This window comes from Arvicanthis niloticus, chromosome 1 (genome assembly GCF_011762505.2).
Source record: "Arvicanthis niloticus isolate mArvNil1 chromosome 1, mArvNil1.pat.X, whole genome shotgun sequence".
Lineage (NCBI taxonomy): Eukaryota > Metazoa > Chordata > Mammalia > Rodentia > Muridae > Arvicanthis > Arvicanthis niloticus.
The window spans coordinates 75,641,079-75,667,923 of NC_047658.1; the positions used below are offsets into that span (position 1 = coordinate 75,641,079).

The 26,845-nt window shown below is 42.4% G+C and overlaps 1 protein-coding gene across 1 annotated transcript; it reads left to right on the top strand.

The window, feature by feature from the left end:
* Positions 1–26,001, top strand: Olfml1 (olfactomedin like 1). Its single transcript, XM_034488487.2, has 3 exons — positions 1–674; positions 4,216–4,507; positions 23,849–26,001. Exons 1-3 carry the CDS (start codon positions 546–548, stop codon positions 24,637–24,639), a joined length of 1,212 nt encoding a protein of 403 aa, XP_034344378.1. The 5' UTR covers positions 1–545; the 3' UTR covers positions 24,640–26,001.
* Positions 26,002–26,845: the final 844 nt, after the last annotated feature.

The following is a 26,845-nucleotide window of genomic DNA, read 5'->3' on the forward strand; positions in this document are numbered from 1 at the left end:
TGGGGTCTCCTAACAGAACTTCTTGGAAAAAGATCCTAGGAATTTCTGCCAGAAACTGAACTGAAATTCCAACCCTGAGACCTTGGGGGTGGCCCGTGCTGAGTTAGGCCTATGATTGGACTGCACAGTCTATTAGGGAGGAGGGAACCAAGAGCAAAAGAGTTGGGGGAGGGGAGAGGAGAAAAGACCTCCCCACCCCTTCCCCAACCCATACACTCTGAACCTGGAATCAATAAGTAGCCACGAGCCTGGAGAGGGTCTGTGCATGTCCAAGCTGAGGGCAGCAGATGCTGGACCCCGGGAGCTTTCTGCAACCAAGTGAACAAGTAAGGCCTGCAGAGACTGGCTTGCCAACAGCTGGACTTGATCACCAGCTTGAAACTGAGATCATGCACTGGGTAGAATAACAAGCAAACTTTGTTCTCTCTGGCTATGCAAAGCGTTGTTTTCCAAGGAATTGCCACAGCAGCAGACAGAAAACCAGAGATTGCCACCTGGAGCCTTGAGTCATTTTCGAGAACCAGAGTTCCTGGGAAGTGTGCAGGATGGTGCTGGCCCTTTGGAGAACTTCTGCTTCACTGGTTCTCTTCCTTGCAGCATTTCTGCCCTCACCACAATATGCCCAGGACCCAGCAATGGTGCACTACATCTACCAGCGCTTCCAAGTCTTGGAGGTAAGTGACGTGTCTTCCCTTCACTGGGAGTATGCCTCATGGAAGTCACTCTGTTGTGCCTCTACTTTCATGTCAACTAGGGTGCATGTCTTCCAGATACAGAATGAATGACTGCTAAGATCACATTTACAGATGTGCATAGTTGTGCAGTTCAGGACATCACGTCCAGTGCAGACCGTTCCATCATGAGACCTCAAGCGTGGCTTCACTCTGTACTTTTCCCCTGGCAGTTTTGCTGACATATAAAATGGACATAGTGATAGAATTTAAGTTCAAATGATATTCTACAGATTTAATGAAGAGATTTCAACTTTGACAAATTAGTGATGCTTCATTTGGGTCATTAATTCATACTCAGAACATAGCCTAACTCGCTGAGTAAATTTCCAGGTTATTGAACAGTTAAAACCAAATAGTTCAGTCTTCAAAGTATGAAATTATAACTGTAATCACGTTTTCTTCATCTCTTACTGTATTGGGTTGCTAACTGATTCCAGCTTTTCTCTTTTCCTTTTTATGATGAACTGTTGAGTGACTATAAAACACTGTGGTGCTATACACAGAGGCTCACTGTGGGTTCTTGCTTTTTATTCCTAACTGGACTTGGGCTTGGAAATGAGATTTTCCAGCAATGGTAAACAGAATGAGAGCATTTGAGGTGGAAACCTTGGGGCCGGGCGGTGGTGGCGCACGCCTTTAATCCCAGCACTTGGGAGTCAGAGACAGGCGGATTTCTGAGTTCGAGGCCAGCCTGGTCTATAGAGTGAGTTCCAGGACAGCCAGGACTACACAGAGAAACCCTGTCTCGAAAAACAAAACAAGAGGTGGAAACCTTGTTAGAACAATCAAAACCTAGGGTTGGGAATGTGGCTCAGCTGGCAAGTACTAGCCTATCATGTGTGGAGCCTCGGGTTCAAGGCCCATCACTGGATAAGCCAGGTGTGGTTTGTAATATCAGCTGTAACAGCAACACTCAAGGAGTAGAGGCAGGAGGACCAGGGGCTTCAGAGTCATCTTTGGCTAAACAGGAAGTTTGAGGACAGTTTAGACTAAATGGGACTCTATATTAAAACAAATCAAAAAACCAAATGGACAAAATTCAATATTCGTATAGGCCAGTCAGGTTTTCAGGGACACATGTAACCTGCTGCCTTGCAGTGCTCAGCTCTTACACAAGTTGAGTTGGCACATTATGTATCTTCTGTCTAGGACACTCTTATCTCAAACATCTATTTTCTACATTTTCCTGAAAAAAAAAATCTGTAAGTCCAAATGATGGGACCATCTAGCTATAGTTTCAGTAACATAAGTGCACAGAATGAACAATCCAAATGCAGTTTCTCAAACTGTCCAGCCAGCAGGTGGAGGTCTGGAACCTGTAGATAAAGCTCTCTCAGACCCCAGGCCTCATACTGTAATCCTTGCTCCCTTCCTGGACGCACTGCCAACCTCACCTGCTTACAACGCCAAAACTGTGCTCAGGCTTTAGCACCAGCTAAACTCGTGTCCTTCGTCCTCTGGTCCTGCGAGCGTGTGTCTAAGACAAACTTCCTTGCAGCATTTCTGACCCCTGTAGCTCTGTAGCTGTGTAGATATGTTCTGTAGAAGATAAAGAGAGGTCCTTCTTTGACCAATAGGTTCTGACCTGGGGGTGAAGACAAATCCCAGGTGGTAGGCGTTTCTGGCCAATGCAGAGGCTTGACAACACAGAGATACAGAGCCTGTTCTGCAAGGGGGATATGGGAGCAAGAAAAGGGAAATAGAGACTTGGGGATTTTTAATATCTGTTGTCTCTCCATGCCTCTGTCTCTGTCTCTCTTTTTCACTTCTCCACTACTTTTCCTGTCTATCTCTTTCTCTTTCAAGAGAGAGTGCCCTGCATGGTTATGAGTAAAATGTTTTCTGTTTGTGAAGAAGGCTTTAGTCAATGTTGCCACATGAGCTTTAAGTACTAACTCTGACCCACAGTGCCATTTCCACTCACTAATGCTTCCCTTCACCAGATAATCCTTGCCCGTTACTCTATCCTTAGCTCTGTGCCGGATGTGAGGGACTGGAACTCATTTCTGGAAATTTAGCCTAAGACTATAGCTAAGGACATAAAAAAAAGTAAATACAGACTTTTTTTCCCCTTAACATTGAGTGAAAAAAAAAGAAAACTAAATGAGCATTGAAAGTTGTTTAATGGCCAGGCAGTGGTGGCGCATGCCTTTAATCCCAGCACTTGGGAGGTAGAGGCAGGCAGATTTCTGAGTTTGAGGCCAGCCTGGTCTACAGGGTGAGTTCCAGGACAGCCAGGGCTACACAGAGAAACCCTGGGGGGGGGAGGGGGGAGAAAGTTGTTTAATGGAACAAATAACGGGATTTCAATGTGATGAAAGCTACATCATACTAAAATTATGTTACATACAGATAAATAATATGTACATACACACAATAAAATGTTGTTCAGCCTTTAAAATGAAGCTCATACATGACACTGGAAAGGAACTTGCAGGTGTTTACTATCCATGTAATCTGAAAATAATGAACTCATACATACAGAGAAGTTTAAGGAATGAGGAGATATTGATCAGAGAACACAAAATTTTAATTAGGATAAGTTCTGAAGATAGGCCAATGGCTTGGCTAGAAAAGTGTGCTGCCCAAGTGTGGGGACTGGAGCTCGGATCCGGAGCATCTACATCAAAGTAAGGTGGGGAGATGCCCATCGGTAAGCCTGGTGCTGTGGAGGCAGACACAGGAGTTCTCTGGGGCTTGGTGGACAGGCAGTCTATACAGTCAGTGAGCTTCTGATTCGATGAGAGGCACTGCCTCAAAGCATAAGAGGTTGAAATGATTGTGAAAGACATCTGGTATTGCTCTGTGCCTCCATGTGTATACCTGCATAGGCACAGACACAGATACAGACACACACACACACACACACACACACACACACAAACAAACACACCTCTACATACACAGGAAAGAAAGAATATGTTTAAGAGATCCATTGTACCTACTATTATTAGATAATAATAGTATACTGCATACTAGACTTTTTATCACTTTGAAAGTAAATATGCAAAATACAAAATATAAAAAGATACAAAATACATATGTTAATGCTTGATTTAGCTATTCTGCATCAAAATATAATATGTATAACAATTATATAGTTTTATTTGTTAATTAAATAATATAGTCAGCACAAAAATTAGTGTGTGCTATAATGATATAATATATATTACTATAATTATAATAATTATATTTGGATATTTACAATGTATTAGCAAGTTAAAATATTTAGAAAATCACATGTGAAAATATTCCATATTCATTATGAAATAACATTGGAAAACTTTAAAACTAGTAGTCTTAAAAACTAGTATAGTTCAATAGTACCCATGAATTTAGGTTTATGGGTTATTCTCTTCCTTTTGATTATTTATACTTATTTAATAATCTTTTCCTAGGAATGATAACTATTTGAAGTACTTGAATAATTTAAATAAGTATAGTAATTTGGTAACTTTGGTAATTTATTTTCTGTTTGAAGCAAGGGCTGGAAAAATGTGCCCAAACAACAAGGGGATATATTCAAGACTTCCAGGAATTCTCAAAAAACATATCCATCATGCTGGGAAAGTGCCAGACCTACACAAGCGAATACAAGAGTGCTGTGGAAAACCTTGCCCTGAGAGTAGAGCGTGCCCAGCGGGAGATCGACTACCTGCAATACCTCCGAGAAGCTGACTTCTGCATTGAATCAGAGGAGAAGACACTGGCTGAAAAGGTGCTTCAAGAAGCAGAAGAAGAAAAGAAGATCCGAACCCTGTTGAACACAACAAGTAAGGAATTTTTTTCCCATCCCTTTTAGGGACTGTCACATCTGGAGAGATGCAGATGCTAGCAGTTAGAAAGTGTGAGCAATCTGGGACTTAGGACTGGGCATATCCCTTGTGTGTATGGGCAGGAGCAACTTAGCAGGGGTTGGGTGTCCCAGAAGAATCCCATTTCAAGGAAGTAGCTTTCCTTTCTCTGGTAGTTTCTAAAGACCCTAGGAAAGGCCAGGTCTGTGGTCTAAGAGGCAGCTTGGGGTTCCTCTCCTTATAGACTTTGGTTTAATAGTGCCAAGTGGTCCCAGCTCCTTCTAGGGAGAGTGGCAGGCTAGTGTGGGATACATCGAAAGCCTGGAGAACACTGATGCCAGTGAAATAAGTAACAGTCTGAAACTAGAAACTGTGACAAACAAACCTTAGGCCTGGATACTGCAGTGCATTGCAATTGTGTGCTGTCTGGGATGGTGGCATTCTGGTATTTGTCCTGTGTGTGACCTATCAGTATTTGTTCTAGACTGTCAATATATGCTAGCTCATGTTACAATAGGCATCACAGCTGAGAAGGTGTTTCTGTGCACGAGTCTATTTCATTAAAACAGTAAGAGAAACAAGGCTCCCATCTGTATTTTGTATTCTGAAAAGACTGCACTGCAAATAGGGAGACTATGTATGTACTAATTATGCCTTCAAATTTGGGAAACTTCAGCAGGAAATAAGGACATAAGCTGGGGGGTCATCCTTTTTAGGGCTTTTCAATGTAACTTGCAAATAATTATGAGAAGGGCCTTGGGGCTGAGAATGTAGCTCAGCTGGAAGAGCATGCATGAGACCTTGGGTTCTATGCCTAGCAAGAGTCAGAGGCAGAAAGATCAGCACTTTAAGGACAGCCTCAGTTATGTAGTAAGCTTAAGGCTGACCTGAGCTACATGAAATAAATGGGTGAAGGTCTCGGTAAGTGCAGTGAACATTAAGGACACTTCAAGTGATAGCAAAAGCTATAAGGACATGTCCATCTGCAAATCTGTCTGAGAGGAAACAGTGTAGAGCAGGGGGGTACAGGGGCAGGAGGCTGAAGAGTTCTAATCAAGCCTTGTGCTGGCACCAATAGCCACACTTCCATTCATTTAGTTGCCTATTTACTGACAACTGATCCAGGCAGTGGATACAGATGATGAAATATCATGTGGTCCATGCTAAAGAGACTGAACATGGCTGGAGAAACCTCTGAATTATTCTAAGCAGGGAAATGACATAAAGGAAGAGATTCTCACCAGAGAAGGGAGAGCAGTCAGGAATAGGGACGTAACTTAATCAAACAGTGACTCAGCCTGACGTATCCATCACAGGACAGGAAAGAGCTGCTAGACTGAAAGCTCTTCAGAGTTGAAATCCACACACTTTGGTAAACAGGAGTTGGGAAAAAAAAAAAAAGGTAAAGGAGAGATGTGACTCCAGGATACTTCCAAGGTTTGGGGCTTAGGTCATTAGTTACTACCCAAGAGCAGTTTGGAAGCACATATGACTAGGTGGGTTTTCTCCAAGCACTTACGTCTTCATTTGTTTTCTGTTGCTATAACTGAATCATGCAAGATACTTTATAAAGAATAGAAATTTACTTAGCTTGCTTAGAAGTTTTCTAGGGGCTGGAAACACAATGAAAATACTAATACTGTCTGATCTAGAATGTGTCTGACCTTTTGCACAGGGTCACAGGCAGGCCACCAAGCCCAAATCATAGCGCTGGGTTCCTGAGCTTTTCCTATTCCTGGGTTACTCACAGACCTGCAGACCTTGAGATGACCCTTTTCCCATTCTAGCTAGAGTGCAGCAGGGTTCCTGACAGTGGAGTCCATGGTTCCTCAAGTCCCATCTTCTGTCCCCACCCTGCATACACAGGCTTCCAGTGCCTGCAGAGTTGTCACTCACATGGCTGTCACCTCTGGAGCACTGGTTCAACAAAGCTATTTAAAGCTACCCAACCCTCACTGCCTCCCACTGTCAGAAGGGTTGCTAGATGGACCTGTCTGAATCCTATGCGAGGGTCCTCACTACTCTTATATTCTAAATCCCCACTACTGTCACGAGGCCTTCACACAGCTCCACTGTATAATACTTTTCATTATTGTTCATGACTTATTAGCAACAGCAAGATGATCCAGTCTACTCTTCAGTCCTTTTATACAGAAAAGGCCTTCTACAGGGTTGGAGAGATGGCCCAGTGGTTAAGAGCACTGACTGCTCTTCCAGAGGTCCTGAGTTCAATTCTCAGCAAATACATGGTGGTTCACAACCATCTGTAATGGGATCCAATGCCCTCTTCTGGTGTGTCTGAAGATAGCTACAGTACACTCATATAAATAAAATAAATAAATCTATAAAAAAGAAAAGACCTTTAGCAAAGTGACCTAGATCAATCTCAACTGCTTCTCTTCTTAAAGTATCTATATAGAGTTCTAACTTAAAGAAATATATTATATGTGCATACAGACACACGTGTGAGCATTTAACATTCTCAACCACACACATTTTATTTATGTACAACTTATTCTTATACCAGATGATTAATAAATATCCTGATATAATATCTTCTATATTCATGAAGTGTAGAACAGGGACCTAACATGGAGGGAGAGGGCCAAAGAAATTGTTCCCAGAAGAGGGATGGGTGGTAGAGGCCCTGAGGAACCTTTTCTAGTCTGTGTCTCTATTGCTGTGATAAACCACTAACCAAAAACAAGTTGGAGAGGAAAGGGTTTATCTGGCGTACATTTCCTGATGACAGTCAACTAGTAAGATAAGCCAGGGCAGGAACTCAAGCAGGAATAGAAGCAGGAACCATGGAGGGACACTGCTTACTGGTTTGCTCCTCATGGCTTGATTGGTCTCCTTTCTTATATAGCCCAAGACCACCCACCATAGGCTGAACCCTCCCACATCAACCATCAACCAAGAAAAAGCCCCATGGATTTGCTAACAGGCTAATCCAAAGGACACTTCTCACCAGAGGCTCCCTTTCCCTGGTAACTCTAACTTGTGTCAAGTTGGCAGTAACTAACCAGCAGAAAATATGTCCCATTACTTTCAGACAAGGCTAGATTTAGGATGCTGGTTCTAAGCTAGTTTATCCCCTGCACTGCACATGTTTTATGATGTGCCTGCTCTTACTCTGTTGTTGACGATGGTCGCTATGGTGGTAGTGGTCGTGGTTTTTGCCTGACTGTTCTGGTAGTAACTGTACCATAGCAGTTTTCTAATTCTGTACAACAGATCGCCATAAATTCAGCAGCTAAAAGCAATATCAATTTATTATTGCAGAGTCCACACATGGCCTCTAATTGTATGAGCAAGATCACAAGTTTCCTGAAGCTCTGGCTCCAAAGGCAGCTCACAGTATGCCACTAAAGGGGACAATATTTTTCCTCAGGAGGTGTCTAACAGCTCTTTGAAGAATTATTTTCTCTGATCAGGTCAGGACTGTCTATCATAATCATCCTTCTCAGGATTAACTCAGAGTCAACTGATGTGGAGACTTATTAATTACAGAATCCCTGAAACTTTGTCTTCCAATGTCATGTGATCACAGCACGCACCTCTCATATGCCCAGGTCTTGTCCATGCTCTGGGGAGAGAGTTACAGGGGGACTACACAGGACAAGGGATCTTGAGAGCTGCATTGGTTACTTGACTCATAGCTGCAACAGAATACCTGACCAAAGCCACGTTGGGAAGAAAGGGTTTATTTTAGCTTTACAGTTCCATGGGATATCATTAATCATGGCAGGGACAGGAACAGCAGGTAAATGGTTATATTGTGTTCACAGTCAAAGAGTAGATAGCAGCTAATCTCTCTCTGTCTCTGTCTCTGTCTCTGTCTCTGTCTGTCTCTCTCTCTCTCTCTCTCTCTCTCTCTCTCTCTGTCTCTCTCTCTCTCTTTTCCTCTCTACCTCCTTCCCTCTTCCTTTCTCCTTCCTCTCTCTCCAATCGCTACAGTGAACTCCACCACTGAACTATACTCCCCCCAGTGGCTGCTTTCTCCTTTTATAAGTCCAGGGCTCCCAGCCCACAGAACAGTGCTTCTCAGTTGAGAGTGGGTCTGCCTAGTTTGATTCTACTTATTTTAGTTTACTATGTATCTATTTTGTGTATAGGAGTGTATGCATGCATGCATGCATGCATGTATGTATGTATGTATGTATGTGTATTTGATGCTGAGGCAGTCAGAAGGCAGCCATATCTGGAACTGGAGTTTACAGATGGCTGTGAGCTCCGATGTGGGTGCTGGCAATAGAATTCAGATCCTCTGCCAAAGGAGCCAATGCTCTTAACCTCTGAGCCATCTGTCTCTCTAGCCTTCCATTTTGATTCTAAATCCCATCAAGTTGACTGTCACAGCTAGCCATCACAGGGACCATTTTGGAATCCCACCTACCACTGTGCCTCAGTTTTCTGAACATGTCTTTCTAGAAGATTCTACTACTATATCTTTGGCCCACAAAGGTCTATGCCAGCTGTAGAGCTTTTTACTAAAATCCTAAATGATGAAGTCAACACCGGTGTGCAGGAAAACTGGGTCAGGGAGGGCTCAGGACATAGGGTTTCATTTAGACATTCTGTCTCAGAACATTTCTTTGGGAAACCTTTAGGGAGTGGATGGTGTAACTACCTTGGAAAATTTAATCTTGTACCTCAAGATACAAGTGAATTCTGATGCGTGTTAGAATGACCCTCTTCTTTCTCAGATGACTACTAAGGGCCAAGTCCTGACGAACAGCTAAGGTTATGTTAAACTAAATCATTCCCTATCAAGCTCTTCTAAAGCTTTTAACCTTAATTTTGAGGTGTTTTTCCAAATGAGGTCCATACGGCTTCCCAGTCCCAGGAATATTTTAAGATTTAGCAAAATTCTTAAAGTTTTAAAATTCTCCCCACATCTCCCTCCATCCCATCCTCTTTTCCACACACACACGATTTAGAATAGTAGTGAGTGTCTTGCATCTTAAAGTCATTCCCAATGTTTAGTGCTAAGACTATTGTTAAAATAAAATTTTATGGGGGCTGGAGGGATGGCTCAGTGGTTAAGAGCACTGCTATTTTTCCAGAGGTCCTGAGTTCAATTTCCAGCAACCACATGATGGCTCACAACCACCTGTAATGAGATCTGGTGCCCTCTTCTGGACTGCAGGCAGGTAGAATGCTGTATACATAATACATGCAGGTAGAATTATGCATACATGCAGGTGGAATGCTGTATACATAATAAAGAGAGAGAGAGAGAGAGAGAGAGAGAGAGAGAGAGAGAGAGAGAGAGAGAGAGACTTTGCCTGTTGGATTTATCACTCAGCACCACACTTCCGGCACCTAGATTGAGAATTTATCCAGCTGTAGGCTTTGGAAGAGTCCACAGGCTGCATTCTTGAGTGGATAAAAGTATTGACCTCCTTTTAACTTGTAAGTAGCTTTTGAAGAAGAATTCTCAGGGCAGTCAAAACAAGCCATTATAATAGATTTTATTTTCTTTCTCTAGCCCAGCTCCCTTTGTTGCAAAGAAACATGGGAGTAACCTCACGTAACCCTCACCCGGCTGTGTTAAATAAATCATATCTTTTGTTAGATCATAGTTCCAAGAAGTCTGCTGAATATCTGAATGCTGCTGGAATACACTCCAAGTAGATAAAAAACAAACAACTAAACAGACACCCCACTCACTGAAAACTAAAGTTAGCATATCTATGAGGCAACTCTCAGGGTCCATTGGTTCTTGGTTAGTAGAACAAAACGTTAAGAGAGCCATAACTAATTTGTAACAGATGAATTAATTATACAGGAGGAGACAGAAGGTCTGTCTGGGGGCAGACATATAGGAGGTCATAAGGATGCTTGTGTGTGCGTGTGTGCACAAGTCCAGTGTTGCTGCATTCACAGGGCTAGCAACACAAGACTTATATTCCCTAGAGAGCACATGCCCAAGAGTCCAGAAAGGTCTGTACACACGGCATTTCTTTTGTTTATTCATTTGAAAATTCTGATTTTTTGCTTGCTTGCTTTCTTGTTTGTTTGTTTGGTGAGGCTATTTCTAGGTACTATGAGTATTACCAAAAAGTCCTAAATCATGTCACCTGGTAGCTTTTGGTCCCAGTTGGCATGAAGTCATCCATTCTCCCTCACTCATTTGTTTATAGGCTCAACAAATGTCTAACTCAATTCCAGATACATGCTGGACTTGTGCTAGCCATTAGAGACAGACACTGGCTATGACCTCACCACTTACAGTAAAATCGAGAAGCAATCCAGACATAGAGGATAACCGACAAAAGTGTGGGTTGCTCTGATGGAAGAATGTATGAGGTATCACAGAAACATGGTAAGTTATAGGGGCAAGGTTGCCATGGAGATGGGAGGGGTGGAAATACCCTAGAACGAGAAAGTAACACTCAGGCTCAGTTTTAGTCATAGAAAAGAGTTCATGAGATGGAGATTGCAGTTGAGAGCATTCTAAGTCACATGCAGCAGCACAGTGCTAGAGTGGACCATGGCATGTTCATGGAGCAAATTATTCTATAGAACTCAGGCAGAGCAGGATGCTGTGGAAAAAAAGAAGAAAAAGCAAACAAACAAACAAACAAACACAGGGCTAAGCTCCCTGTGAGAGTAATGTGAATGGTAGCTATATTTATTGGTAATACATTTTATGTAGTCTCCAAATGATACATGTATCTTATTGGCAATTATCATGTAATTAACAAAAAACACATGAGTTAGGTATACTCCTCACCCCACCCCCATTTTATATATCAAGAAAGCGAGATTGTTCCAGGACATTTTGCCAAAGCTCATACAACTAACAAAATGATCAGGGTAACATTCAAACCAACCCTGGGCTTGTACACATGCCAGACCCTCCCATCGTCCCACAGCTGGGCTGAGCAGTGGCCATTATAGGAGTGCCATGTCAGACAGGATTGAGAAAGGGTACAGAGCAGCCTGGCAATGGGAGAGGGTGAGAGAGAGCATACGAAAGGTAGAACTAGAGCCAGCAAAGCAATGGCAAGGGTGGCCACAGAAGCATATGAGCTTGGAGCCTTCTGCCCTGAGAGTAAATGTCTATGCCAGAAGTTTCTGATCTCAGTGAGGGCCACAGTATGAACTATGATTCCATCTCACAAAAGACTGATTTATTTAAATTCTGTCTAAGAAAAGTCAGTAACCTTCTCCTGCTTTTTTATTTTCTTTTTGAGACTCAGTTTTAGCCGGGTGGTGGTGGCGCACGCCTTTAATCCCAGCACTTGGGAGGCAGAGGCAGGCAGATTTCTGAGTTCGAGGCCAGCCTGCTCTACAGAGTGAGTTCCAGGACAGCCAAGGCTATACAGAGAAACCCTGTCTCGAAAAACCAAAACCAAAAAAAAAAAAAAAAAAAAAAAAAAAAAAGAGAGACTCGGTTTTATGTAGCCTTGGATGGGCATGAACTCACTGTGTCTAAGAATGACCTTGAGCTGTATCCATATCAACCTACGTCTACCTTTGGAGTGGTGGGAGACCAGGCATGCATCACCACACCTGGTTATGCAGTGCTAGCATTAGTGCATGCTAGGCAAGCATTCTGCCCACTTAGCTATTGCTACTGTCCTCTTCATTGGCTTTGCTCCCTAGTCACTTCTGTGGTTCTCCATTGGTCTGTTACCATTTCAGCAGAGTGTTTCTTCCCATTATTTCTCAAATGCCTTCAGTCTACTTACACTGTTCTCTCTTCTTCTGCCCACTCCACCCCATCCCTGACAGTGCCCTCCCTGTCCCCATCTATCTCTGTCACCATCTGACTTATACTGCCACCAGCGTCATCTTACCAGAATCATAACACCATCACTTTTTTCCCTTGATGGCAATTGCAAACCCTAGGACAAACAAAAATGCTTTTTACAACCTTATCCTATCATAGCGTTCTCTAAATACTTAGGTTTTCTCTACAAAAGGAACACCTGATGATTAAATAAAATTATAAATACTGTACAAACTATATTTATTGTGTTTTTTCCACTGTAAAAGTAAGTGAGAAGTCCAGTCAAACGGTCATTTTTCATATTTCTCAGCTTATTTCTGTCCATCTCTACTGTTCTATGCTGTTTATTTAACCTGTTTTAAAACCATAACTCATACATCCATGAATGCCTGCATTGTGGATACTGTGTTTCCAAAATCTATCCCAGTGCCTAGAATGAGAGGAAGATCAGGATGCTCTGGCCTGTGCATTTTAGTAGAAACTGAAGGCAACTGTTTGCTTGGGATCACATTAAACTATTTTTTTTTCTGTTGTTCATTCTACAGATACTATTATTCTGTAGATACTCCTGCAAATTTCCCCCTCCCCCAAATAAAAACACTATGGCTCAGAGAATCTTCCCCCACATTCCTGCTCTATCCGGTAGTCCATACCACCCTAGGCATACAGTTTCCATCTCTGTTCTGTGCCTGAAAACCCTCACCCCACATCAGCTAACTTTCATCACACTGATGTAACTCAGCAACTCCAAAATTTGATGGGTTAAAGTAACTCCCAACTCTTACTTCTCAAGAGTTTGTAGTATGGAAGAACTGTTCTGCTTATTTGGGCCAGGACTGGCTTGCCTGCACATCTCCCATCCTTGGAACATTACCTAGGAATGTTTTGTTGAGGAGGCCTTCTTCTGAGATGACTTGGTTCTTCTCCACATGGTGTCTGGCTCTCCTGGAGGCTGACCTGGGCTCATTCTTATGATGAATACAGATGCCTCAGAGAGGACAGAAGTCCCCCCAGGGATTTAGTTTGGTCATTTCAACCACATTCTTTTGGCAAAAGCAATTTCCAATTCTGGCTCCAGGGTCTACCCTTCCACTGTAAACTCTAGTTGCTTCCATATTGGGCTTTTGGTCTTGATGTTCATGGAAGCAGAGGGCAAGCAAGATCAGCTTTCAGTTATGCAAATGTGTGTTGAGAACAGGGAACAGATACCTGTTGATTGATGAGTTTGAGGAAATGAAACAGAACCAACAAGAATGCTACTATAGACTTGAGGTGCAGGTGAGTATGTCTTAGACCATCACACAGTGAGAAAAGATGGAGAGAAGAAGGTGACATTTACTTTATAGGAATGTCAGGTGACTTTTTTTCTGCAACCAGAAAGAGACTGGCAACATCACAGCTAGAAATGAAGAACATGTCTACCTTTTTTAGTTTGTTAAGAAACTTATTTAAAAACAAATAAAAGTGGGCTGGAGAGATAGCTTTGTGGTTAAGAGCACTTGTTCTTGGAGAGGAAATGTGTTTGGTTTCCAGCACATGATGGCTCACTTTCATCTGTAATTCCAGCCCCAGTGAATCTCATGTCTTCTGTCCTCCACAGATACCAGGCATTCATGTGGTGCATATACATGCATACAGGCTAAACACCCATACACATAAAATAAATAAATCTAGAAAAATTAAAACCAAAACAATGAAAATACTGTATTTTTTTTTAAATTAAGAATCAACTCAGCCTACAAATGAAAAATAGATAAAATCAAGGAGTTTACCCTTAAAACCATGGCATGCTTGGGACCTTGCAATAGACAAATACCTGATGTAAAGTGACAGTTGTCTGAGATCAGAAATGCCCCCAGATGACTTGCCAATTCCCTGCTTTGCCTCACATGACTACTAACCAGCCTCGATGGTCTTGAGCAGTTCTCAAACAGTCACAGACACTCCTTTGCCATCTTAAAACTTATTCAAGGCCCCAAAGAGGGCATCTTGAGTTTGGCTACAGGTACTGATTTTTGCCACATTCACAATTAAGCTAAAGAGGTTGTAGCAAGCCAGGCAGTGGTGGCACATGCCTTTAATCCCAGCACTTGGGAGGCAGAGGCAGGCAGATTTCTGAGTTCAGGCCAGCCTGGTCTACAGAGTGAGTTCCAGGACAGCCAGGGCTATACAGAGAAACCCTGTCTCGAAAAACCAAAAAAAAAAAAAAAAAAAAAGAAAAGAAAAAAAGAGAAGAGGTTGTAGCATGTACCAGATGTTCTTCCAAGGAGAACACAAAATTATACGTGAAACAGATATGACAGTGTCTTGAATCTTACCACGCTTACTTTCTATCAAAGGGATGCTAACAATAAAAATGTCAGCAGATAAATGTATACTGTATCATAAAAATGTAACAGGCTCAAGAGAAGAAGAAAATTTATTACAGTAAGGAAGTTATCAGAAGTTGGCTTCTTCTAGAAGACAGTATCAGAAAGAAGTTTGCCCATATTGGGGTCCAACTATAGGAACCCCACAGTGGAAGCTGGCTGGACTCACACTCAGAGTTTAGCCATCTTTCTGGCTTTTAGGAATGTTCCTTGTGTTCTTTTCGTGTGGCTACTGGTGACATACACCTAAATAAGTGAAGTAGCATGGATCAAACCTGTTTTTATTTTTTCTCATACTCTACTGCTAATCACCAGCAAAGCTAACTAGACTTGGTTCTAGGTACCTTACAATACTCTAAATTTGACAACAACAACAACAAAATGTAAGAACCTAGAAATACCTATAATAAGTGTTTACTAAAGGGCTCTGTGTCGTCATCAAAATCAGCACATACAATGTTTATTGTATGACAAATCCTACTATGAGACACATAGCTGAACTCTCCAACAACACCAAATCAGTGTGAATAATTGAGAAACATCCTGCACAAAGCAGCCTAATTTCCTGCCATCCAAGCACTGAAGCAGAGAGTGAAGCAGTCTCTGCTGATCTATTTGTTTTCTAAGTTGGCACAGTGGAAACTGATATCACAACTTTGGGCAGTGTCAAACAACTGCACTATCAAAAGCTATTTGCTTCCTGAGTATGGAGCATAAGCAGAAAGAGTGTGGATAGGGAGGCAGGTAGATATTGTGTCCTAGGCACTAGGGGCGGTTAAGGAGAAAGAAGAAGGTGAGATACAAAAAGAGAAAGGTGATGAGCAAGAGGACAAGAGAGGGAAGGGCTAAAGGAGACGACTGTAAGGAAATCTAGTCCAGCATGACACCCATTTTAGTTACTTCTATATTGCTCCCAAGAGACACCATGGCCATAGCAATTTATAAAAGAAAATGTTTATTGGGGTTTATGGTTTTAGAAGGTGAGTCAGTTATGCTCTAATTGTATTTTGAGAGAAAAGTTCTACTTTAACAGGAAGAGTGATATGTAGGAGGAGCTAAGTGGGAAGGAGTACTGAGAGGAAGAGATGGAACAAGGAGAGAAGATGAAGAAGAGGAGAAGCTAGGTGATGAGAGAGAGAAAGAGAGAGGGGGCATGGAGGCAGATGTTCACATGTCTCCACCAGTCAAAGATAGTTTTTATATCTAGGTTGGGTATTGGGTTACGCTTCTGATTGAGCATTACCAAACTTATAAATCCTTTGATTAACATTTTTAAAAAATCGTATAAAAGCAAAAAGGAAAGGGGGGGGGCATGGGACAGGGGTGTTCTAGGGAGGGGAAATGTGGAAAGGGGATGGCATCTTAAATGTAAATAAAATATAAAATAAAAAAGAAAATGTGCAAAAAAAAAAAAAAAAAAAAAAAAAAAAGAGAAAAGAAAAAGAAGGTGAGTCAGTAACCAACATGGTGGGAAGCGGGGTAGCAGACAGGCAGACGTTACACTGAAGCAGAAACTAAGAGATTATGTCTGATCCACAAGTAGGAGGCAGGGAGAAAACTAATTGGGAATGACATGGGCTTTTGAAACCTCAAAGCCCAGTGCACACCTTCTCCAACGAGACCACATCTGTTAATTCTTCTCAAACAGTTCCACCAACTGGAGACCAAATATTCAAACCTATGAGCCTAATGGGGCCATTCTCATTCAGACAACCACAGTACTAACCCTGAAAGAGGGCGGAACACGTGGAACCATTCGTTAACTGGGGCAAGAGTCAGGCTTGAAAAAGTCAAGGTTTATGACAAAATTTCATAAAGTAGTGAAAACATGGTCATGGCATTAGAAGAATTCTCCTCTTTTTAATAAACTCTTACCAGGCAAACCTACTAGTCCTTTTCTGCTGGTGTTTCTTACATCTGTCTCCCTTCCCTTTCCCCCCATTGTTGTTGTTCTTGTGGTGGTGGGGGTGGGGGGGGTTAATGTAGTTATGGTTATTTTGTTTGTTTGTTTGGCTTATTTTGTTGTTCATTGTTTTGTTTTTTGAAACTGGGTTTCTCTGTGTACTCAGGCTATTCTGGAACTTATTGTGTAAACCAGGCTGACCTTTGAACTCCGAGATCCACCAGCCTTTGCCTCCACTGGGATCTACAGCATGCACCATCACCACACTCTCCCATCTTGAGTCTGGTTTATTATCATCACCTGGCAACCTCAATCTAACCAGTCAACCTCCTTCTTTCTAACCATCTCTTGTATCTATGCCTGACACTCTTTGGGATCTTGAATCTGGACTACACTTATAAACCTACCACATAACTTGCCTGTGTCCATCACTCTGCCTTCAGGTGCCCCCCTTTGCTCCCTACCCCCAGCCACTTTTCTCCCAGAGATGAATCAATATCTCTAACATCAGATTGAGTCACAATGGAGGAACAAGTCGTACGGGTCCATCAAATGTTATTAATAAACAGAAAAGGTGGGTTTTTTTTTGTTTTGTTTTGTTTTGTTTTTTGGTTTTGATTTTTGCAACAGAGTTTCTCTATGTAGCCCTGGATGTCCTGGAACTCACTCTGTAGACCAGGCTGGACTTGAACTCAGAAATCTGCCTGCCTCTGCCTCCCAAGTGCTGGAATTAAAGGCGTGCGCCACCACTGTCCGGCTGAGAAGTAGTTTGCATCTTAGTTGGATTCAAGGTTTTTTTTTTTTTAATTTATTATTTCCAATCTTTTCTCTACTATTTTCCCCTTGCTAATTATCTATTCCCAAGAGAAACACAGCAGGTAATTTTAATTTTATCGGAACACTGGAAATTTACTCTCACTAACTCTTGGATTATCCTTGATGAAAAAATGAGTTCTAGCCTGAACTCATCATAGTTTTAGGGCTGGCAGAATGAAGGCTGGATTAACAAAAGGGCTTGAGTCTAGAGTCTGCAGGTCTCAGATACCCAGTCATGAGTTTCAGCTAAATCTGAAGGAGTGGGCGAAGTAGCAGAAAGGCAGGAGAGATTGTTTTGGTTTGTTTTCTCTCTTAGAGATTTTTAACTCTTTAATCAAAAATTTACATCAACACATTGTTGTTCTATTATTTCTCTAAGAGCTCTGCATTAAGGAGAGGAAGTAGAAAGAGGAGGCTATCCTGGAACTCATAGTATAGCACAGGTGGGCCTGTAATTTACCATATAGGCCAGGCTGTCCTCAAACTTTCAATCTTCCTGGGTCTGCCTCGTAAGTGCTGGGCTTATAAGCCTGCCACTCCACAACTTCTCTTCTTCTTCTCTTCTCTTCTCTTCTCTTCTCTTCTCTTCTCTTCTCTTCTCTTCTCTTCTCTTCTCTTCTTTTCTGGTTTTGGAGACAGGATCTCATGTATCCCAGACTGGCATCCAATTGATGTATAGCTCAAGATGACCTTGAACTTCTAATTCTCCACTGGCAAGTGCTAGGACTACAGGTGTATGCTACATGCTCAGTTTTATGCAGTACTGGGGATCCAACCTAGGGCTTGATGCATGCAAGGCAGGTACTCTCCCAACTTATCTACATCCTTAGCTCCTGCACTTCTGAATTGTAAATTAATGTTTTCTTATAGACAAACAAATGGTCCACATTCTAAGACAGTCTTTGACAGCTTAGTTTCCAGTCTTTTCTTCTCTAGCAGGAGGGACAGGCTCTGTGGGGGCTACCTACTGAACACAGATGTCCTGTCACACTTGGAAGCCCATGGCCTTCACTCCTCGTCCTTCTCTGGGCACACCAGTACACATGGTCCCCAACCTACCAATTCTACCACAGTAACCTGCCTCTGAGGCTGGCTGGGAACATCCTGGCTCTTAACTCTGACTTCAGAAGACCCCTTCACCACTGGTCACCGTGTGACCATTCCAAGAAACTAATGCAAGACTTAACTTTTTTTTTTTTACTTGGAAATCAGTGATTAAAATATATGTCATGGTAACTTATTATAAGAATTACACAAATTACTATAAAGTTATGCAGCACAATACTAAACATATTCTATGTATTTGTAAGATATTTAATACTTGCTTTAACCCTGGGACTTGTTTTTTAACATGAAATATCACATGGTGTCTTAGTTAGGGTTTTACTGCTGTGAACAGACACCATGACCAAGACAAGTCTTATAAAGGATAACTTTTAATTGGGGCTGGCTTACAGGTTCAGAGGTTCAGTCTCTTATCATCAAGGTGGGGATATAGCAGCATCTAGGCAGGCATGGTGCAGGAGGACCTGAGAGTTCTACATCTTCATATGAAGGCTGCTGGTGGAATATTTGCTTTCAGGTGAGGGTATTTAACCCCATCCCCACAGTGACACGTACTCCAACAAGGCCACACCTATTAATAGTGCTACTCCCTGGGCTGAGCATATACAAATCATCACACATGGGTATCTCTAGGAACCCGTGGACCCTCCTCCTCCTCTTCTATACAATTGTTGAAAGTTTAAAGCCCCACTCACTTCTCCTTGGCAATTAGCACAGATCAGGGTAGAGCTGTGGCCTCACCTCAGTCAGGTTCATCTGTGTTCAAGTGGAAATGGCACTTGAGAGTCAGGATGGCTATTCCCCTTCTTCCACACATTCCCTCAGCTCCCAGCAGCTCCGTATAGCAGAGGCTCCTCCTGCTACCTGCTTCTTCAAAGCTTAAACTCCCTGGCTGCTGTTTTGTAGAGTCTGGCTTCCTATAACTAGGTCACCCATGACAATGTTGACACATGAAAGCAAACTATCACACAGTTTCAGCATGTTAGAAGAACATGGTGTCTCCTGGTAGCTGAGAGATTTCTGCAGCTCTCTTCTAAATCTCGCCTCCAGCACAGTATGATCCAGGTGGGGCCTCTGTGCCCACATATGAAGAACTAACTCACCACTTACTGGGACTTGGCTCTGTCCACCTAAGCCTGCTCTTCATTCCATGTGTTTTCTTTAGAAAACCTGGGATCCATTTTTTAAAAAATGAAATAATAGATTTGAAAGTATCTTAAAAGTTTTGAAGTGTTTTATGAATGATTATCTACTATTATCACCTGTCAACGATAGGTCTGTGGTCAGAACCCAAAAGGTGCTAGACTATTTAGACCCTAGGAAAACATCTGAGCTTTTTTTTTTTCTTCATTCAACTACCATTTACTGAATCTTCAAAGTGTTGACTTAGACATTTGGGTATAATACTAAACATGAAGATGAAGGCCCTTTGGAGACTCTTGTCAGAGAGGCAGACCATAAGCTAGTAAAGCACAGATAAAACAGTTAACAGTGTAATGAGTGGTCAAAAAAAAAAAAAAAAAAGAGAGAGAGAGAGAGAGAGAGAGAGAGAGAAGATTATTAAGGAGATGATATCACGAGTGAGACTTGGCCAGGTGTGGTGGTGCACCCTCGAAGTCCTAGTACTTGCCAGTTTGAAGCCATCCTGTGCTACGTAGTGAGTCCAGACAGCGTGGAGATGGGGTACCTGAAGAATGAATAGGAGCCAATTCACGGTGTGAAGTTCAAGAAAAAGAAATGTTCCAGATAGAAGAATTCTAAGTGTAAGATTTCTAAAGCAAAAAGAAATTTGGCATGCTCACAGACCATAAAGAAAACTGAGTTGTCACAACACAGTGAGACACAAAGGACAGAGTCCTGAAGATCAACAGAAACCACGCTGCACAGTCTTACAGGCCAGGGCAGAGGTTAGGGTTATTCTAAGTGTAAGGGAGGAGTTAAGGTTTGACGTATGGGATCACTCTTACTGCTTTGTGGAAGATCTACTTGACATGTAGATGAGCAGGCCAGAGGAAAATCAGGGAAATAAATCTGATACATTTGTAGTGATCTAGGCAAGAAAAGATGAGTCATGATTTGCAGGGGGAGAGTGGGGGTTAAAGGTGAGAGATGTATAACTGAGTATTTGCAAAAACTATTCATATAATATTGTTGCAGGAAATATTAAAAAGTGTCACCATCCTACACTGCTACTCTCTGCCCCAGCGGGCTGGCTGGCCTGTTCTCATCTTGTGGAGACACTGACTCAGTGGCTCTGCAATCTCTCCACCCAGCTCACTAAATTCCCCTTGGTGGGTCGCTACCATGCCAGCCCCATGCTTCAAAACTCCCACAGCCTTTTGTGGTGCACATCTGGCACGCCCATGCTTTGCTGCCGTACCTTTCTCTCTGGAACGCAGATGAGCTGCCACATGAAGGAAAACACCACACAGACTTAGTTCAGAAACAGTGCTAACTAACTCAGTCGCTGGGCGCAACAACTAGAATCCTAATCTTGTAAGCCATATTAAATATAAATCCTCCAGAGGTGAATCCTGGTGGACTCGCCTTTTAAGCGGAGAGACACTAGTAGCTACATCCTGTCCTCTCGATGTCCCTGTCCAAAAGCCCCTATTTCTCTTCTCTTGCCTCCTCTCTTTCTGCATCCAACCCAGAAGTCTCGCCTACTTGCCCAGTGATTGGTTTCTTTATTTATTAGGGGAAGGTTCATAAGAAGTTACCTGAGTATGTGACTCATTTCTCGTTCCAGACAGCCCCTCCTGGGAAAATGGAATTAACATCAAAATACAAACAGCACAGGGGCCTTCCACAACATAATATCTAAATTAATTCTTTGATAATTTTGTATATGTATACAATGTATTTTGATCATATTGCTTCCTACTTCTCCCAACTCCTACCAGATCAACCCAAGACCGATTCTTACTCACCTTCTTCTGTTCCTTAAACATTGTTGTTATAATCCCTCAAGTCTGATTTGTACTGCCCATGTGTTCATGGATATAGGCCGTCACTGGAGCATCACCAGGAGCCACGCCCATAAAGAAAACTAGCTTTACCTCCCCTAGAAACCATCAATTATCAATAGCCATCTGCATAGGAATGTGGCTCCTGCCCCAAAGCACCACCCCCTCAGCTGGAATATTGACTGGATTGATCTTGTGGGTCTTATGCAGGTAGCATGAGTGCAGTAGTCCTGTCAAATCCTGATGATAAGTTTTTTTTTTTTTTTCAGTTCTCCTTGACCCCTGTCTCTTATAATCTTTCTGGACCCTCTTCTGTGATAGTCCCTGAGACTTGAGAGGAAGAAGTATAATATAGATGTCCTATTTGTGGCTGAGCACTCCCCAGACTCTCTGTACACTGGCCAGTTACAAGTTCACTGTCTTCTATGGCTCAAAGAAACTACTCTGATGATGTCTGAGAGCTGTACTAATGGGTATAGAGATCAGTTTATATCATCTATATCAGTTTAGAGAGCAGTTTATATCATTTAGTGAAGAATAAGATTGGTTCACCTCTGTGGCCAGTGAGCTCCCTAACAGTGGGTTCTTAACCAAATTTATAGAGATCTACCAAAAAGTCTAAAGTTAGAAATGATGATTGACCTTCCCAGAAATTACCAGTAGTGTCACACTTAAGGGCCAGGTGGGAGATGCTTATACCATGCCTGTGCATACCCATCTGGTGAAAACAAGTCAGTGAGCACAGCCTAACCCCAAAGGAGACTATGAAATGTAGTTTTGTGTGCAGTGATAAAGACTGAACTGAAATGGAATTGGAGAAGCAGAGATCATAATCTCTGCCACACTGTCAAAAGAGAAACAAAATGCACAGAGGAACAAAGATGGTAAAGGAGCCATCTTCAAGGAGAAAACTGACCAATGCTGTCATACTACAGAAGATGAAATAACATGTAAAAGTACAGGGCTTTTCTACGCCCATCCTTGTTCTCTAAATAATGACAAAGAGAGCTTTATATTCATTAGTGAGCTTCTTGCACTATAGCTGGAGGCTATTCTATTCCAACTATTCGAACTATTCTAAGCCAACTATGCTGGGCACTTCCCAGCCATGTGGCATTGCCTGCCATCTTAGTTACCTGCCTTCCTACTCTTGCTCTGGCACCTCCTTCTTCAATTGTGCCCTCCCTGGGTCCCTATTGAAAACTCCCCATGACCACCTGAGATTCCCTCCTTGTCTGGGCTGAAAAGACCTACCTTATCCTCTCTTGCCTCCTTGTCTGGGCTGAAAAGACCTACCTTATCCTCTCTTGCCTAGCTATAGGCTGATCATTCTTTTCAAGACAGGGTTTCTCTGTGTAGCCTTGGCTGTCCTGGAACTAACTCTGTAGACCAGACTGGCCTCGAACTCAGAAATCTGCCTGCCTCTGCCTCCCAAGTGCTGGGATTAAAGGCGTGCACCACCACGACTTTAGGCAGGCTGATCACTCTTTATTGACCAATCTGAAGAAGCAGAACAATGTTTTACAAAATACTGAGCCAAGAAATGCTTCATAATAATGACAATAAAAATCTTGCACTGCAACCGGATCTCTAGGGCATAGAAATCAGCAATTGAAAACACAGTGCACAAAAACACCCCCCCAACAGTAACTTGCCTACATAAAAAAAAAGTTGGGAATTTTCATTTAGGAGTTCTTTGGTAGTATTGTCAAGAACAGATTCTGTTGTAAAGTAAGAGTGGGAGGTGAGAAAGTAAATATGGAAAATAGACACTGCTCTGTAGAAGACGCTGAGGATGGAATGGTGCAAAAGATAACAAAGTATCCAGAAAATGTTAACTAGTAGGACTCACTTATTATTAAGACGAGATCTTACTATGTGCCCTGGCTGGCCTGAGATTTCTGTATAGAACAAGCTGGTCTCAGAGTCACAGAGAGCTGCCTACCTTTTCCTCCAAAGTGTTGAGCATACACACTATGCCCAGTAATGAGATTTTTAAAGTGATAACAAGCAAGATGCATACATGTTAAGACTAAGGAGCCAGTTATAAAGAAAAAGTTTAAAGATTACAGGGTGATTGGTTGAGGAGTCTAGAAGCTAGGAGAGGATGTGATTCAAATACAGTGATTGATTGTGTTACTCATGGGAGGAAGAAATAACACAACTTCTAAGAAAATTCTCCTATAAGTAAGGGTCAGGAAATGGAGGGAGTTCACGTCTAATGGTGTTTAATTTTACAATGGAGTTCATGCCTGTGTTCCATTTTTGCTCTAGGATTCTCCAAGGGAAAGTCATCTTTCAGAGGTCACGGTATCATAGCAGAAATAAGAATGTTATCTACTGTATTAGATTCAAAGGAAAGCTGGAATCTTCAGGTGTAGTGAGTATTCTAGAAAGTAGATACCTCATAAATAATCTGTTGATAAATAACCTGTTCTTTCTCTCCTGTCTGGCTAGGCTGTGACAACATGCTGATGGCTATAAAGTCTCTGAAAATAGTGAAGAAGACCATGGACCCAGATGGCTCTTGGATGAAAGATGCTGGCAGTAACTCTGCCAAAGTGTATCTTTTAGCTGGATCCAGAAACAACACAGTTTGGGAATTTGCAAACTTGCGGGCATTCATGGACGATAGCATCAAGCCTGGTCCCCGGAAGCTAATCTTACCACTTTCCTGGCAGGGATCAGGGCAAGTGGTCTACCAAAGCTTTCTATTTTTTCACAATCAAGGAACTTCTAATGAGATAATTAAATATAATCTGCAGAAGAAGACTGTGGAAGATCGAATGCTTCTCCCAGGAGGGGCAGGCCGAGCACCCATCTATCAACACTCCCTCTCAACGTACATTGACCTAGCTGTGGATGAGCATGGACTCTGGGCCATTCACTCAGGACCAGGTATCCAAGGCCATTTGTTTCTCACAAAAATCGAGCCTGGCACTTTGGGAATAGAACACTCGTGGGATACACCGTGTAGAAGCCAGCATGCGGAAGCTTCATTCCTCCTGTGTGGGGTCCTCTATGTCGTCTACAGTTCCGGTGGCCAGGGCCCTCATCGAATCACATGTGTCTATGATCCACTGGGCACTGTTAGGGAGGAGCATCTGCCCAATTTGTTCTTCCCCAAGCGGCCAAGAAGTCACTCCATGATCCATTACAACCCCAGAGATAAGCAGCTCTATGCCTGGAATGAAGGCAATCAGATCATTTACAAACTCCAGACAAAGAAAAAGCTGCCTCTGGAGTAATGGATGGCCCTTTGGAGACAGAGTTGTGTGGCTTGGGCAGTGGTTTTCTGGGACACTGAGGTCACAGCCCCATTTACAGTGTAGTATCTACCCCTCTAGATACACACAGGAATAGGTTCTAAAAGTTGAAATACATATTCTTCCTTTCCCAATGTCACTCACTGCCTTAGGTATCTTTTGAGAGCACAAATGAGGTTACAATTCAATTGACCAATACCTTGCCCTCACCCAAATCTGATGGGGCTTAAGGCCTCTTTTATCTGGTTTACTTATTTCCAATCTTTTCTTTTGCCTTCCAGCATTTTCTCTGATTCTGCTCTATTTCCCATCCAGGAATTAGGATCTTGCCAGCCCTGATATTGACTTCTCAGGACTTCACTCAGGCTCTGTCCTCTTTTTCAAATACTTAACAAAGATTTTTCATTGTCCAACTGTATTAGTTACATTTCTTGTTGCTATGACCAAATAACCGACAAGAAGCAACTTAAGAGAGAAGAAGTTTGTGCCAGTTTATTGCTTTAAAGGGAGCAAGGCACAGTAGTGCACACCTTCAGTCCCAGCATTCGGGAAGCAGAGGATGGTAGATCTCTGTGTGTTCAAGTCCAACCTGGTCTATATGGTGAGTTCCAAGCCAACCAGAGTGATACAAGTTACATCTGTAATCAGGAAGCAGGGAGCAAGCAGGAAGAGAGGCTACACTAAGAAACTTAAAGGTTTGCCCTCATAGTAACTCATGCCTCATCATAGTAACACAAGGCCTGCATTCAGCTGGGAACCAAGAGGTCATATGAACCCACGGGGCACATAACACCCATCGGACCACAACACCCAGGAAACACTATTTCTTGTTAATGCCTAATTTTTATTTCCTCTAGCCTTGCCCTTCTGCCAAGCCAAGTGGATACAGTAACAATGTAAAATCATGAATAGTTGGATGTTACTTTCTAGTTACAAAGCTCTTTTTACATTGTTTGTCTTTGTATCTTTGTCCAGTATGTACACATCTTCATAGTTGCTAAGCTAGAGATAAGAGTTCAGGTGAGTTGTTCAAAGCAGCAAACTACAAAATGAAAGAGCTAGGAAGATTGCAAACCTCTGAGTATTTCTATCACCCAAGGAAGGAAGTATCAGTTAGGTACTTTGCTCACTTAATCAGTGTGCCCATCAATTCAGCCTAAAAATAATACTCTGCCCCTTAGCCTGTTTTCATGTCTGTATAAGGTCTTATAGGTCTTTCAAAGTCTGCTTTCTCTACAAAACCAGTCCAAGGGTAAGGATGCAATTCTAGCCTCATCTTGTTTTTCTGTTGCCTCCTTCTTTCTTCTTGCTTTCAATGTAATAAAAGTGAGATTAAGCAAACAATCTCATCAGGTTCTATTTGCCTACATCCTATCACCACAGAAGTGTTCCAGTATTACTGTGCCAGGATCACTGTGAACGACGATCCCTAACACACAAAGGCGCTTGGTAAAGATTCTAGTCTGGATGGAAGCCAGATAGCAGCTTTGCCCCAGCAGGCAGGCTAGGCGTTACAGAGGGCAGTGTGACTCTTGAGAGGGGCTCCTTTTTCAAAGTGTTTCCCACATGTGTGTCCCACTTGGCTGAGTCTAGGTCACAAGTGAGGCTGCAGTGCCAGTCTGTGTCATGTGCTCAGGTCTCTGCTGTTCCAGGTTGGTCATATGAGAAGGCTTGCTTTTGTGTACTTGCAGCTGTTTCTCTGTCTTTGCCAAGTCCAGCCTGGGCCCACAGGCTCCACCCCCATACCATCCGAGTAGATCTTTGGCAGAATGGAATGACCCACAGTTCTGATGAAATGGCCCTGAGAGCCCAAATCTTTTGCAGAATGAGGCAGATATGAATGAATAACTGTGATATACCAGCCCCAGGAATCCAGGGTCAGTATCTGCTCTACGGGCAGAGTTACCTACCTACTTTACTGACAAAGAACAGGACCTACTCACACTGAAGGGCGCAAGAGCATTATCCAAACGAGTGAGCTCTGTATACATGGTTCCTTTGAGGTCAAAAGAATAGTTTGTAGTGTGCTGTCTGGCTTGTATCTGGGAAATGTTGGGATTTGATAGTTCTGCAAGATAGAGCTGTCTCAGTGCACCCTGGTACACAGAATCCCCACAGGCAGAATATCTCTTTTAGGTTTTTTTTTTTTTTTTTTTTTTTTTTTTTTTTGGGAAAGGACCTGTTCATT

Bases quoted from the DNA above. Each gene is read 5' to 3' on its own strand.
- Olfml1 (XM_034488487.2), top strand. From the start codon at position 546: ATGGTGCTGGCCCTTTGGAGAACTTCTGCTTCACTGGTTCTCTTCCTT. The intron at 675-4,215 runs GTAAGTGACGTG...TTCTGTTTGAAG, and splicing joins AGCGCTTCCAAGTCTTGGAG to CAAGGGCTGGAAAAATGTGC. The intron at 4,508-23,848 runs GTAAGGAATTTT...CTGTCTGGCTAG, and splicing joins AACCCTGTTGAACACAACAA to GCTGTGACAACATGCTGATG.